Source organism: Astatotilapia calliptera, chromosome 23 (genome assembly GCF_964374335.1).
Source record: "Astatotilapia calliptera chromosome 23, fAstCal68.1, whole genome shotgun sequence".
Taxonomy (NCBI): Eukaryota; Metazoa; Chordata; class Actinopteri; order Cichliformes; family Cichlidae; genus Astatotilapia; species Astatotilapia calliptera.
Window position 1 is genome coordinate 40,054,334 of NC_137443.1, and position 14,393 is coordinate 40,068,726.

The window sequence follows — 14,393 nt, forward strand, 5'->3', positions numbered from 1 at the left end:
GTCAGTTAGCTAGTCAAAGGTCAAAATGAGCCAAGAGCTCAAGCATGTGTAAGCTAATAAGCAAGGTGCCTGTGCATTTCTTTGGACCAATTTTACTCTCTGCTCCTTCACCTTAATGTCATCATCCCCCCCAGCCTTCACCGTTTTACTATTTCATGAGCTCCTGCCTATTTTTGCGCCTCTTATTAACAAATCCATCCATTTGCCCCAGTCTTCACCCTCAGATTGCAGCCACTTGTTCAATTACGTTCTGCTCAAACGCAGCCCTCTCTTCATTTTCTTTCCTGTTATCCAAGATTTGGTAAAATGGCGGGAGCTAACCTCGAGCTGATGTCAGAGGGATCTGAGCTTGTTGTCTCAAGCAGAACTGGGTCATAAGAGCTAAATTTATTGAATACAGCTGAGGGGAAGCAGCACATATGAGGTGTGGCAGAGATGTTTATTTGTGTCTTGAAGTTGTGTTGTGCTATTTCGCTCTGTGTATTCTGTCCTGAGGCTGAACTCTGATGGTAAATAGATCCACACCTGTCTGTTTTTTATTAGCTGTGCCGATTGCATAACCCCATAACTATCTACATTTATCTCCCCTCTACATTTCTCCTTTTATCTCTTTACCTTTCTTAATCCCTTCCTGATGCATTAAACTCTGAGTATGCTGCATCCTAGGATTTTTTTAAGGAATGCTTTTAAGAGAACATTTTAACATAACAGGAAAGAATCTAATTCATTTCTCTTATTCTTTTCAGATACGACTTCATAGAGATCCGCGATGGAACTTCAGAGACGGCCGATGTTTTGGGGCGGCACTGCAGCAACATCGCCCCAGGGCCAATTATCTCATCTGGGCCATCCCTCCAAATCAGATTTGTCTCTGACTACGCCCATCAGGGAGCCGGCTTCTCTTTGCGCTACGAGATATTCAAAACAGGTAAGGAAGCATTAACGGGTTGTGTTCTTAAAGCTGGGTCTGTTTAGTGCCACATTAAGTCAACAACGCCACACAGTTCATCGTGTTTTTTCTTAATTTTCTTGTTTTTCTGCAGATATTTTTGGGCAATTCAAGCAATATTTTATATTACATGAAAAGCAAAACAAACAACAACAAAAAACAAAACAAAACAGTGTGCATCATTTTGTTACAGTTTATGTGTGGGACATGTTTCATCAAACGTAAGGCTCCCCTTCTCAAAAACACTCAAGTTAATGGTTTTTTGTCATCATGCGCCTCCTTCGCCTTCATGTTAGCGGCCCAAAACCCGCAATCACTCATCCCATCACTTTCCCAGTAATTTACTTCAGCAGAGGGGACCGGGAATGCAGGCAAAACTTACAGAGCGAGGAAAAAACAACAACTTTTAAGTTGCCTCAAAGCACGTGAGGAATGCGTTCTTATATGAAGCAAGAATACACTTCCTCCGGGGCCGTTAGGAAGACTGGGGTGTGGGAAGGGTTATTGTGGGATGATGGAAAATGGAAAGAGCTCCGAGGCTACTTGGGAGTTTGACTTAAGGTCAAAGGTTTATGAGCGGAGGCAGAGGCGAGGAGAGTGATGGAGACGAGCGTGTGGCGAAATGGAATTTTCTCAAAAGTCGTCAAAGTGCACGAGGTGAAGTGCGCTTTGCGGGCAAGGTTGAAGTATTGTTTTAGTGGCACTTGTGTGTTTGTGTGTGTGAGTTATAGTGGGAGGAGGCGAGGTGAATTGGTCAGGTGGCCTCGGGGGGAACAAGATTTATGTACGAGTTGCCAGCGTATTGTCTCTGCAGCAGTTAAAGGTAACTCCTGATTTGGGTCTGGAAATGCTTTTCAATTTAACACCGCGAAAACAGAAAGAATTCGTTAATTCACCTCCCACCTTTGAAGAAATGTCCCTGGCTTTGTGTCAAATGAGTGTGACCCAAATTTGATGTTACCGAGGACACCGAGCTCAGACCCTGGCGGTATAACTGACTGCATCTGTCTCACGCATAGATGGATCGAAGGTTGGTGGATTGTGGTGGAGGGGGGATGCGGTTGCCGTGCATTTAACAAGATCCTGGTATAAATACAGGGGTGTAAGAGCTGGTGTCACTGTGCGAGCACATGTAGGTGTCTGCTGGCTGCATGTGTGGGTGGTTCCACTCAGCTTGTTGTGCGAGATTCTGTCTGGCTCTATGTATGTTTGTATGTGGAGGCGGGAAGAGAGACCCGTATGTTTGTGTGTGTGTGAGACAGAGAGGTAGAGAGAGAGAGGGACAAACTGAGAGGGAAAATGATTGGGGTTAAGGGAGACAAACTGACAAAGAAGGAGTGAGTCAGAGAGTGGAAATGAATTCAGGATGCGTGATTGAGGCCATGTGTTAATTACGGCGTTCCCAGCGCCTGCACGCTCTCTCATCATGGCTGTTTGTCTTACCGTGGCAGGCCCGGGCCCTCTAAACAGCTTACAACTTCTGACGGGTACACAGAGATCCGAGGCTGAGATGTGTTTACTTACTAGAGGAGAAGTGGCAATTGTGCAAGCGTTATTTTTAATATTCTTAACGGATTTAGGCGTTGTGCATTTTTGCGCGCTTTTATTTTTGGGAGGTGATGGAGAAATGAATTTTAGTCCAGTCTGTTTTAATGTAGCTGCACAAAACTCAGTTTGTGTGTACAGTGTCGAGGTTGGGAGGTTGTGTTTATGGGTCTGTGTGTGTTTTTAAAGGGTGTGTCCTGACAGATAGAAATCTGTGCAAACAGCTGGGAGACGTGTGTGTTTGTGTGCGTGTCTTCAGCTTCCTCCCCATCTTAAACAGACAGCTGAGGCTGACCCCACCACACTGTGTCTGGAAGTCAGACAATGCAGGTCTGGTTTTGACTCTGTCCGTGTGTGTGTGTGTGTGTGTGTGTGTGTGTGTGTGTGTGTGTGTGTGTGTGTGTGTGTTGAGATATCCTGCCCTGCTTTCTCTGCATTGGACTAATGATACTGTGGCTTGTTTTTGTTTTGTTCATTCAACCTTATTACATAAGCAGTGACTGTAGCTACTCCAGGGGTTTTTTGAATTGGACAAGCAATCTGTTTGTGCCACTGCCACTGTGTGTGTTTGTGTGTGGTTTATGTGTGTGTAAGTGGCGTGGTACAGCACAGTTAGAGCTAATCACTTTCAGCGTTGAGGATCACAAGTCGACCTTTGGCTCTACATCCGTCCCAAATAACCCTTCACCCTTCGGTTCACGTCCTAAGAAGAGCCAGGGTCTTCCATCTATCCCTCAGTCCACTATACTCATGCACACACGCACGCACACACGCACACATACAGTGCACAAACGCCTTAATCCTACTGTACAGTGAAAGTGCACAGCCCCCCTCCCTTCCCCCTTATTGTTGTGGCCTACTTTGGTCCTACTCATGCGTGCTTAACCCTTTATACAGCCCTGACTACCACCCCACACAAAGTCACGTGCTGCTGATGCTGTTACCACGGCTACAAGGGGAAGACTTATGATGGAAGCCCCCATTTCACCCTTCCCCAAAGCCCACCAGTAGCTCAGTGGGGGCAGAAAAACAGTGGCAGCCAATCCAGTGTTAAGATGGGAGCATAGAGAACCTTGGGGCATTGGGTCTCCTCCATGACCGCTGCAGAACACTCCTTCTGTGGCATCTGGGGGTTCGGGTAGTGGTGGAAGAGGGCGCAGCCTACGGCAGGGACCCCCGCCCAAGTACCAGACATAACACACTGGCCTTGCGTGTCTCTCTGATGCTATCATGCTGATTGGACGCGTCAGTGATGGCTGTTACGGCTGATTGCAACTTGTTTATTCCTGAAAAACCCATGAGCCCCATCCCACTGCCGAAATCACGCTCACGTAATTAACCGGCAAAAGGTGAATTAAAGTCATGAATAAATAAATCGAGCACAAAAAAAAAACAAGAGCGCTTAAGACTGATCAGCGATGAGGAAAAACGCGTACCCGGAATGAAATAACGAGACATTATCAGCAACCGCGTGAACGGCTTTGATCACAAACAGCAGGAGGGCTTTTTTTGGCATCTGCATTTTTTTGTATGTGTGTGTGTGCTGAAGATGAAAAACAATTGATAATGGTAATTCATTTAACAACAACAACACAACAGAGGCATCAGTCTAAGAAGAAACATTCCTCTCGAATTGTCTCTCCGGATATATAAAAGTGTCAAACCACAGCATGCCAAGAATGCTGTTTCTCCTTTTCTTGGGTCTTCCAGTTGTTCACAGTGTTGTTGTTGTTGTTGTTGTTTTTGTTGTTGTGGGTTTTCAACCCTTCCCCCCACACCCTTGTGTAGCGTGCCCCTTCCGCTACACATCTACACAGGCATGCACGTACACCGCCCTTCCCCAGATGCCTCGGGAGAGATTTTCTTCAATGGAAACCGTGAGCCGAACTCAAGCGTGGGGAGGTTACACGAGAGATCTGCTCGCGACTGTATACGAGGAGTGAGCTGTATGTCAGGCGGAGACAGGCAGGTGAGAGAGAGGAGGGTGAGGCAGGTTTTGATGTGCGGCAGACGCAGAGGTGAGCCCTCAGCTAGAGTTGTATGTCGACGCCAGGCGAGACAGAGGGTTGAAAGAGTGAATGAACACAGGCCCGGCGCGTCGCTGGGTGGAGGAGGAGAGGAAAGGGGTTGCCCTGACACAACGTGTGGAGCTGCCGCTACTACATCAGGCACTCATGTGCAAGAATCGAGTGGTTTCTACCCAGCAACTCGCCCTCTTACCCCCACCCCACCTCCAATCACACTGACACACACTCTCACTCACTCACACTATGACCTCCCGCTCCTTGCCAGAAGACAGCTCTCGCCAAATGGCAGCTCATGGTGCGATGCAAGCACCAGACAGGCACGTGTGTGTGCGCAGGCATGTGTGTGTGTTTTTAAGACATGAGGGGGTGACAGAGGGAGGTAGAAAGGGGCGAGGGGGACTTGTTTTTGGCGTGTTCATACACTGTGAGCTAATGAGCAGTGACGCAAAGAGAAGGTGCATATGCGCACACTCGGCAGAGCATCGGCACGTGACGTCGCGCGAGGGCGACAGCTCCTCGAGTAACAGACACGGCGTGTTTGGATGGGCGGTGGAGTCAAGCTGCGCTCAGATTGAAGATTTCACCAGCAGGACTCCGCAGACTTGCTTTGCACTGTGACCCAGTGAGAAACAAGGCCAGTGTGTTACTGGGTCTCACACATGCAGACACACACCTTCAAGCACGCACACACTGAGGGAAAACAGGCAGCAAGAAACGGGTCGTGTGAGCAAAAACGTACATGCAAAGAGGAGCATTCGCAGGAGATGTGACTCATGCGTACTGCGCAGTTCATTTGCTGTCGTTATGATCGCATTACAGACACATGGAGATTGATGCTGCTTACTCCTACATTATAACTGTACACTTAACACACAGAGCTGAGGTCAGTGGTTGAAGGGATGGGGAGATCTTGGCTGTAAATTACCCTCACATTTCAGCATCCCTACTTCTGTGTGTGTGTTTGTGTGTGCGTACAGGCAGCCAGGCAACTGATCCACGGGTGTTTTGATGTAACGGTGTGTGTGGGAGTCGACACAAGGGGTTGAATGCCTGCTTTTAACGCGTGGGGGGGGAAGATTCATACATTTTTTTTTTGTCAACATCTCAACTGTCAACTGTGACATGAATGTATTGGTGCCAGGTAAATCAATAGGAAGATATATGCATCATTGCACTCAGCTATATATGTAAGCACTTTTTTTTAAAATGTGAGGCTTTGGCAGGAAATGAGAGAAAACGGGGTATAAAGAATCTCTCACAAAATGGGGAATACAAATAGAGATATGGTATACGTCTCCTGGGTTTTCCTCCCTCTGTCTCTATGCTGATTAGGGTCAGCTCTCTGCCATTACCAAGTGTAGACACCGGGAGGGGGGGGTCAGAGCAGCACAGTCGACCCCTCAGCTTTTCATAGGGCCGCCTGATAATAAGAACCGGTGCCTCCGAGGAATGCTGCCGAAGGAATGTTCCACTAACGCGTCTGTGCTCCTAAACGCCGCCTCTACGAATATGAATCTGGTTATCAAACGCAGCCCTGGCAGCTCCCTGAGACAGTGCAGTGCTTGCCTGGATGCGGCGCCGCTTTCCCAGGTTTGAAATCCACCAGATGCCTCCTCCCGTGAGCCTCTTCAACCTGACCTCCCAGCTTTCCAGTGGAGTCAACGATGGGAAAAATGCTTCTAGCTTAGGCTTGTTTTTCCTTGCTGGTAGTGACCGACCAGGCGCATTTGTCTGGGAAAGGAAACTGAAGTTAAATGCGTCTTTAAATGAATTTACCTTCAACGAGTCATTTCAGCAGGAGAGAAGTAGCAAAAAGAAAAAAAACACACAATGTCCAGTTTAAGTGCGCTTTAGTTCTAGAGGAAGAGCTGCGATTTGTCCCACGTATCTTTGCAGCGTTGCCACATGAGGATGTGTGTGTGTCCGGTGAGCATGAAAATAGAAATGCATAAAGATGTACGACTGAACGGAGCCTGCATTGTAAAGATAGAACTATTTAAAGGGTGAGCGAACTCAGGCTCGGAAAATAAACACAGCTTACGAATGAGGCAGCGCGTGTGACATTTGTGTGAAGACCTGTCTATTTGCCGTGTGTGTGTGTGCGTGTGTGTGTGCTGGATTGTCAGCTCTCTCCCGCCTCATTGATGTGCCGGTCCATAAACACTCGGCCGTGACTCAGGCTCCCCAGTGGACCGCGGAGCAGTGGCTGATGGGTAGATGATCTGAGCCACACAGCTGCTGCCGCTCAAGGTGAGCCGCCCAGGGCGCATAAATCTGCATAGCTAATGAGGAGCCGCCGCAAAGGGCCCACTTAGAACCATTACACAACTTTTGTGGTATGCATGAGCGAGGTGTGCGAGAGAAAGTGAAAGACACGCGCACACACAGAGTGCAAATGAGACCCAAAAAAGGGTAAAATTTTAAATATATGCTCTAAAGCAGGGTTCCGTCTTTAATGGTGGAATTTTTTAAGGGCTCAAGTAAAGGCTGGGTTTTGCAGTGCACTGTCATTGTTTGAGAGCACAGAGGTGGTATGAATTTAAGGGGAGCATGCACAAAAAAAGAGCTCTAAGCCTGCTTGCGTTGCATGATGCAAAATTAGAAATGCCCAGTTGAGCATTTGCTCGCTCTGTTGGGTTTTTTCCCTCCTCCATCTACAGCCATGAGTCGTGCACGTTCGTGTCCTTTCACCACCGCAGCTACTGTAAAATCCCAGCGGGGCTGTCAGTGACGAATGAGTTTCTGAAACACCTTCTGCAAGTCAGATGAGATACCGCCACGTGATCGATTGCTCCTGCTCGTAACGCGACCATTATGGGTTTTTGTTTTTGTTTTTCACTCCCGACTCTAAATATCCTATTATCCTTGTGTGTCTGCTTAGGCTCGGAATTCTGCTTCCGCAATTTCACCAGCCCTACCGGCATGATCGAGTCCCCGGGGTTCCCGGATAAATACCCTCACAATCTGGAATGCTCCTACATGATCATTGCCCCGCCCCACATGGACATCACGCTCACCTTCCTGACCTTCGATCTCGAGAACGACCCCCTGCTGGTCGGAGAGGGTGACTGCAAGTACGACTGGCTGGACGTGTGGGACGGTCTGCCACAAGGTGAGCGCACAGACACACACAGACACACACAAACAGATGTCGGAATATCTCAGCGTGAGCGTAGACACACTGGAAAGACACCCTGTCCTCACCTTTTAACGTGCGTGGACAGCCACATTTCCACATGCACATTCCTACACTGAAATCTGCATAGCAGCCTTCAATTTCCTGTGCAGGCATCCCTCTCTTTGATGTAAGCTCTTACCGTACAGTCCATCCCATTACATGGGAGGGGGGGGACTAGACACCCCTGAGGACCAATCTGTTCCCATGGTTCTCTTCCCTCTCCATAATAACAACCCGTTCCTAACCCCCCTCGTACTTTCCTCCCTGTCCTCCATCCTTATCACCTAGCACTTCCTTCCTCCCCAGGGTGAGCGAGAGTGACGGCCACGATGAGTATCTGCTTGTATGCAAAGAGCCGAGATCAGAAAGTGGGAATGGGAGGGGTTTGGGGGAGAAAAACATTTGAGGATGTTATCAAGGGGCTTTGATAGTGACCGCCATAGGGTAATGCTAGTTGCTCTGTAGCTGATGAAAGCCACATTAGTAGTGGTGAGTGGTTCATTTCTCACCTCTCGCTTTGCCGAGTTCCTTTTCTTCTCTCTTTTTTTCCTTTTCTTTTTGAAAATATGAAGCAGGGTGGGGGGGGGGGACCAAGGATTTGCTCTAATTATTCCATTTTCAGTCGCTAAGAAGGGATCCAAGTGGATTTAAAATTCCAATTATAGCCTTGAATTTAGGAGCTTTGATAGCTGAAAACAATTTATACCATTCAAAGTTGAGAATTAGGAGCAAATTAAAGTGTAACCCAGTTCCAGTGAGCCTGAGTTTCCTTGGGCGTGAAAGAGGGACGGGAGACGAGGCGGAAGGGTGAAGAATTTTTGTGTCTGGAGACCGTTGTAATCCTTAATGTTTGTGAGTGCGTGCGCGCATGTGTGTCTATGCGTGTGTGAGTGCTTGTCTGCAGCTGATCCCAGTGCAGCTTGCATTAAAGCAAGGGATTCCATTCCCTCTCCTGCTGGGTTCTGGCTGAGACACACACATGGCAGATGGAGGGATGGACAGGAGAGTTAAGGGAGAGAGGAATGAATGGAGGAAGGGGAGATGGAGGAGAGGCATGCTGTGAGTCATTAGACAACACTTACCGAAGCAGCATGACCACTGGAAACCTGTCTTTGCAGTGCTGGATTTCCTTTTTTTTAATCTTATAGGAATTATCACATGTGCGTGCTTTTTCTGATTTTTCTTCCTTCCTTGAATGTAGCATCATACAGAAAAAGCAGTAAATGTTGAGTTTTTCAAAATAACAGCACGAATGTTTCTTTTAAAATCATTTCTTTGCAATATGACTGTATAAACATGAATTTCGTGTGTGTGCAGTGGCTCCTCTGATTGGCCGGTACTGCGGGACAAAGATCCCCCCAGAGATCCAATCGTCCTCTGGCCTGCTGTCCCTCTCCTTCCACACCGACATGGCTGTCGCCAAAGACGGCTTCTCCGCCCGCTACAACATGACACAAAAAGAAGTCTCCGACTGTGAGTGCACCATCACTTTAAGAGCGCACGTGTGCGTGCATTTGTGTGTACAGAGTGTAGGTTTGCTTACCTGCTTTTATTCCCAACTCGATTTTCTCTCTTTCACCGCTTTCGTCTCTGTCATCTCTGCTGACACTCGTCTTTCTCTCTTCATCTTTTTTCTTTTTCCTCCTCTCCTCTTACCCTCTCGATCTCTTCAGCCGTGCCTGCTTTAATGCTATTTCAATCTCGGAGCGCTCCCTCGCCCCTCTCAGCCTATTTTGCGCTCTCCTAAGAGAGCATGATTTCTCAGAAGCGGGCTCATACTATTTTCTTTTAGAATATAAATTAACTCAACCTCAATTTAACTTCACTCACCTGTTGGGCTGCTTTCTGCCTCTCATTGTCTTTTCTCTTTGTGTCTGCCTGAGTTTAACTTCACGCCTCTTGTTTTTTCGAGCTCTGTGCCCCTCATGCCTTTTCTTTCATGTCTGCTAAACCGTTATATTCAGTTATATTCAATGCAAACATAGCTGACGTTGCTCCCTCTTCTCCCGTCAGCATTTCACTGCAGCATGGCGCTGGGCATGGAGTCGGGGAAGATCAGCGACGACCAAATCACGGCCTCGACGTCCTTTTACGACAATCGCTGGCTGCCGCGCCAGGCTCGCCTCAACAACGACGACAACGCTTGGACGCCGGCAGAGGACAGCAACAAGGAATACATACAGGTATCACTCCGCGAGGTTCAAGCAGGCCTACGCTGTCAAGATCAGTCGATGTCAGCGGCAGCTCGCAGCAGCTGACGGATCAGCTGGTACCCTTTCATGCATTCAGTCGGCAAATGTCAACTATTTAAGTCGCTTTAGCCCACCTGCAGTTGTTTCGTACCCCAGAAAGAAGTCGTGCTGCTTCTTTCTTTGCCTTAGGCTTTCCATGAATGTACGTGGAAGGGGCAGAGAGGTTCCAGAACAGAGCCGTGCCACCAAATATAAATAACCGCGCATTTGAGCTGTCTCGAGGGCCCGGGTGTTTAAGAAACTTTTAAATGCAGTTGGTTTGCTCTGGTAGAAATCTGAAGGCGAATATTTGATTTAAGGCACAAAGTCTAGAGCGGGTCGACACTGATATCTGAATCAGCGACGCGTTAACTCGCTGGTGACAGTAAATTTGTCTCGGTGATACTTGCGAAAGAAGGCTCGGCGAAGAAGGCTCTCACGTACAGTGGGGGACACACAGAGGTGCTCACACATAAAGGGAATGGAGGAACTGTGAACCGATGATAAGGAAGTGCTTCCACACTCTCAATCTTTCCTGTCTCAAACGCGTGCATAGGCAGAGCGCGGAGGAGAGCGGCAAGAAGGCCGTGATTGATGAAGGTGCTCTTCAGGAATGCATCCGAACACTGCGCCATTGATCTTTGCCTCCAACCATTCCTCCCCTTACACACATCACAATGTACAGACACACACACACACACACTCATAGATACCACCTAGGCTTCTTCAGTAGAAGGCCACAATCTGCTGCTGCTGCTGTGTGAGCAATAGACTTGCAGCTGCTCGGCTATCTGCATCAGCCCGGAGCACATCCATCCTGCAGTCTACGGAGCTTTCTCTGCCGCTATTCTATTTTATTTCAGTTCATGAAAACAAGTTTTATACATTTTCCCCCTTTTTTCCAGGTGGATCTTCATTTCCTCAAGGTTTTGACCGGTATTGCCACACAGGGCGCCATATCCAAGGAAACGCAGAAGTCCTACTACGTCACAACCTTCAAGCTGGAGGTCAGCACCAACGGAGAGGACTGGATGGTGTACCGCCATGGCAAGAACCACAAGGTAGAGCATTAAACGTGTTTATAAGTAAAAACGAAGCCTGAAATGGTCCAACGGGCAAGCTCGCTTTAAAGTGAAGCCGAGCATCCACGCTGAACGCCGCATTTACACCTCCGAGATGTTCTCAAACAACTAAGGTTGTTGTGTTCGCTCGAGAGCCATATCAATGGCATCAGCGGACGCTAAATTCCTGAAGGAGTCTTTCCCCTTCTAAGACTGTTTATGAACCCGAGTCATGACCTCAGTCATGAGTTGGAGAGAAAGGGAACGGGAGGGAGGAAGAGATAGAGAGAGGAGGGGAACCTGACAAACAAGAACAATGGAGTCCTCTGTGTGCCCTTATCTGGAACCGCTATTTATCATCTTTCTCAGCCTAACTCACACACACACACACCTGGGGGTTGTGAAACCCTCTGGAGGCCGGCCAGGTGTGGACTGAGCAAATTTGCGCCTTGAGAGATTCGCAGCATTACTCTCCAAAATCGCTCCCATTTAGTGCTTCGATCGAGCCTCGTTAAATCTGCATTTGATTGCCTGCTCGTTGTTACTTATATACACACAATGGCAGGTTGTTGCCATGCCGTGACCTGCAGACAGCCTGTTTCCAGGGCATTTAAACCTTGTCCCTCACATCTGGTTTAAGGTCACTGTGGATTTCAAACAAAAAAATAGAGAGTGGCAAGAGTGGGCGTGTGTGTAAAGAGGGGTTAATCCACACTACCCGCACAGACTGGGATTCCCCACCCCCCCTCATCCTTCTGTGTGTGCCAGTGATTGGTTTTGGTGGGGCCAGTGGGGGGTATTTGATGTAGAGATTATTAAACAAAATGTGGATTTGACACAAAAGTCAACATCTGTGCAATTTATTAGAACCCCCGGAAAAACACACACACACAATTGAGAGGACCCCCTCCCTTTCTTTAAATAACCTCTGGCTGATCTCCCTGTCTGGAGATCTGTGCGTGTGAGCGCATACGTATATGATGTGTGCCTGTCTGCGGCGTGTAATCTGAGTCCGGTAATCCGTCTGAGCAAAAACTGCTCGGACACTTTGAGACACGGAATCAGACAGATGCTTAGGCATGCATTTTGCATTCGGGAGAGAGATATTAGTGGCGCTACGCTGCTTTGAAAACAGCGTTTTGTTAGCTTTTAGAAAACCGTAAAGGCGGTAGGAGGATTGAAGATCTGTGAAAGATAGAACAAAATCTGAAAAATGTACGTTTTCTAAAGAAAATGGTGAAAACCCGACAAACAAAAGTCTGAGGAAGCAAAGTCAGGGAATAATGCCTGCTGCTTTTTCTAATTGGACACTACTTAATCTACATAAAATGCAGAATTGATTAAGCATACCATCTGCTTCTGATGATAAAGAAATACGACAGCTACAGCATTTACTGCATGCATGATAGGGCTCTAAATTCAAACTCTACAAGGATTTATTGCACACTCTCCCTCCTCTTATGTATAATAAAGAGGCATCTCAGATTGCGTTACATAAAACCTGCTCTTTGTGTATTTGCCGACCACAGAGAGAGCCGTCTAGGAGAGTTTGCAGCCACGGTTTTTACCTCGGACTTCGTGATGGTGAAGCCAAAGAATTCGCTTTACTCTTCGTGACCCTCGTCAGACAGGTTCCCTTCTGTTCTCCAAAGGCTGCAGTTGAATCTTTCCGTGACTGCTAATCCACCACTGGTGTTTTACAAACTCCCGGTTAGCCTGTCCTAAGCCCCCCAAAGAGCCCTTAAGTGGTTGAAGCTCAGTTCTCGTCAGGGGTCCTGTAATGACTGGGATTTGGTTCTTCTAATTGTCATTTAGCAGTGAGCTTGAAGCTCGTGCAGCTTTGGACAGGAGCGTGTAGACGTGTCATTAGTGTGTGTGCGTGTGCGTAAGGTTGAGGCACGAGTGTGCCTGTGCATCACGTATGAATCACCCGTGAAAGAAAGGGCCAGCTTGGTGGTTCTTACCTCCCCGTGTTTGCTAATGGAAGACAGCTCTCTGACACGATGCGTCGCTTTTTTGATGTGTTAACAAAGGATGAAGGGCTGAATGCTCCTAAGAAGAAAAGGGAAAGTAATGTGGGAAATTAGAGTGATGCAGAAAGGTGGAAAACACACCAGCGCTGCACATTAATCACCTCAATCACACCACCAGGTGTGGGCGTTTCTGTCAATTTTATTAATTTTTTTCCCAAATATTCTGCATGCCATCGCATTTTCAATTCGACACCCATGTGACTTGTTAATTCTAAGTCACATTTCTCACATATGCGCCTCATTACTTGATGAGATGCGAAGACACTCAGGAATTGCATATTTCGCACACTTACACGTAGACGCGAGCTTCGCAACGACTTTTTTCTTCTGTTTTGTTTTGTTTAAATAGACGCGCACGCTCCCGCGCCCAAACTAATTAACATTTAAAACACACGCTGTCACCTGTCTGTGAAGAAAATCCCAGGCGTCCCAGTGCTAAGCAAGCTTTGTGCTGCTGAAAGGCACTGTATGTGCTAAATCAGTCTAACACTGACACACACATAGTAACATGGAGGAGAGGGGGTGAAAAGTCAGCCTTCAGCTTTTCTTCCTGCACCTCCATCACACTGTAGAGTAGAAGAGAATACAATAGCCTTTTATTACCTTTGTAGCTCTCAGGCTAGCGGTGGACATATCGATCGATCAGGTGGTATCGCTAATACTGGCCCTGTATTCACTTGGTATGCGATCAATGCCCACATTTGTAGTATCCCACAGCACTAGCTCGGGCACAAACACACAGGCTTTGTTTTCCGCTTATTCTACATGCTGATGCGTATTAAAAACAGCGTGTGCGTGCGCCGACACACAGCGAGACACAATCGGTTACATCGGCACCAAGCAGGAGGCTTTGACCAGAGGTGGTGTTAGGGTCACGACGTCAACCTTTGCACGCGCGCACACACTCGCCTCAGCCTCTCTTAGAGCTAGTTGTAGAGAGCGGCCAGCTGGAACCAGTTTCTACTGTCAACATCTTCATAGTGAGAAACAGGGGAAGAGAGCCAGGGGGGATGAAAAGTGTAATGGACGGAGAAAGAGGCTTGGATCAGGAGAACAACATGGGAGTGAAGAAAGAAAAAAAATGGCTGGAAAACAAATAATGGCTTGTGCAGAGAGCTTGCCACATCTCCCCCTGGTGCCATCATGTTGCAGAAAAACACTGACAGAGGAAGGAGATGTGTGCCAAAACAGCGCAGAATGGATGGTAAATGAATCAAGCTATGATGTGTACATCCATCCGCACCTCACTTTCCAGGAACAAGCGCTCTAACAAGATCCAGCAAACCTCTGCCTGCTTTAAGATTGCACATTACATTTCCGTGCTCTGTTTGCTTAGAAATGTCAGGAGGATGTTTACTATAATACAAAC

At 47.6% G+C, this 14,393-nt stretch overlaps 1 protein-coding gene across 3 annotated transcripts in view; it reads left to right on the forward strand.

The window, feature by feature from the left end:
* The window catches only part of nrp2a (neuropilin 2a), a 60,009-nt gene that overhangs the window by 19,399 nt on the left and 26,217 nt on the right, over positions 1-14,393 (forward strand). For all 3 annotated transcript variants that reach the window (XM_026157736.2, XM_080297999.1, XM_026157737.2), the window contains exons 3-7: positions 747-928; positions 7,403-7,633; positions 9,017-9,172; positions 9,713-9,882; positions 10,836-10,991. In XM_026157736.2, coding sequence (XP_026013521.1) covers positions 747-928; positions 7,403-7,633; positions 9,017-9,172; positions 9,713-9,882; positions 10,836-10,991 — 895 coding nt within the window. The remainder of the gene's footprint in view (positions 1-746; positions 929-7,402; positions 7,634-9,016; positions 9,173-9,712; positions 9,883-10,835; positions 10,992-14,393) is intronic.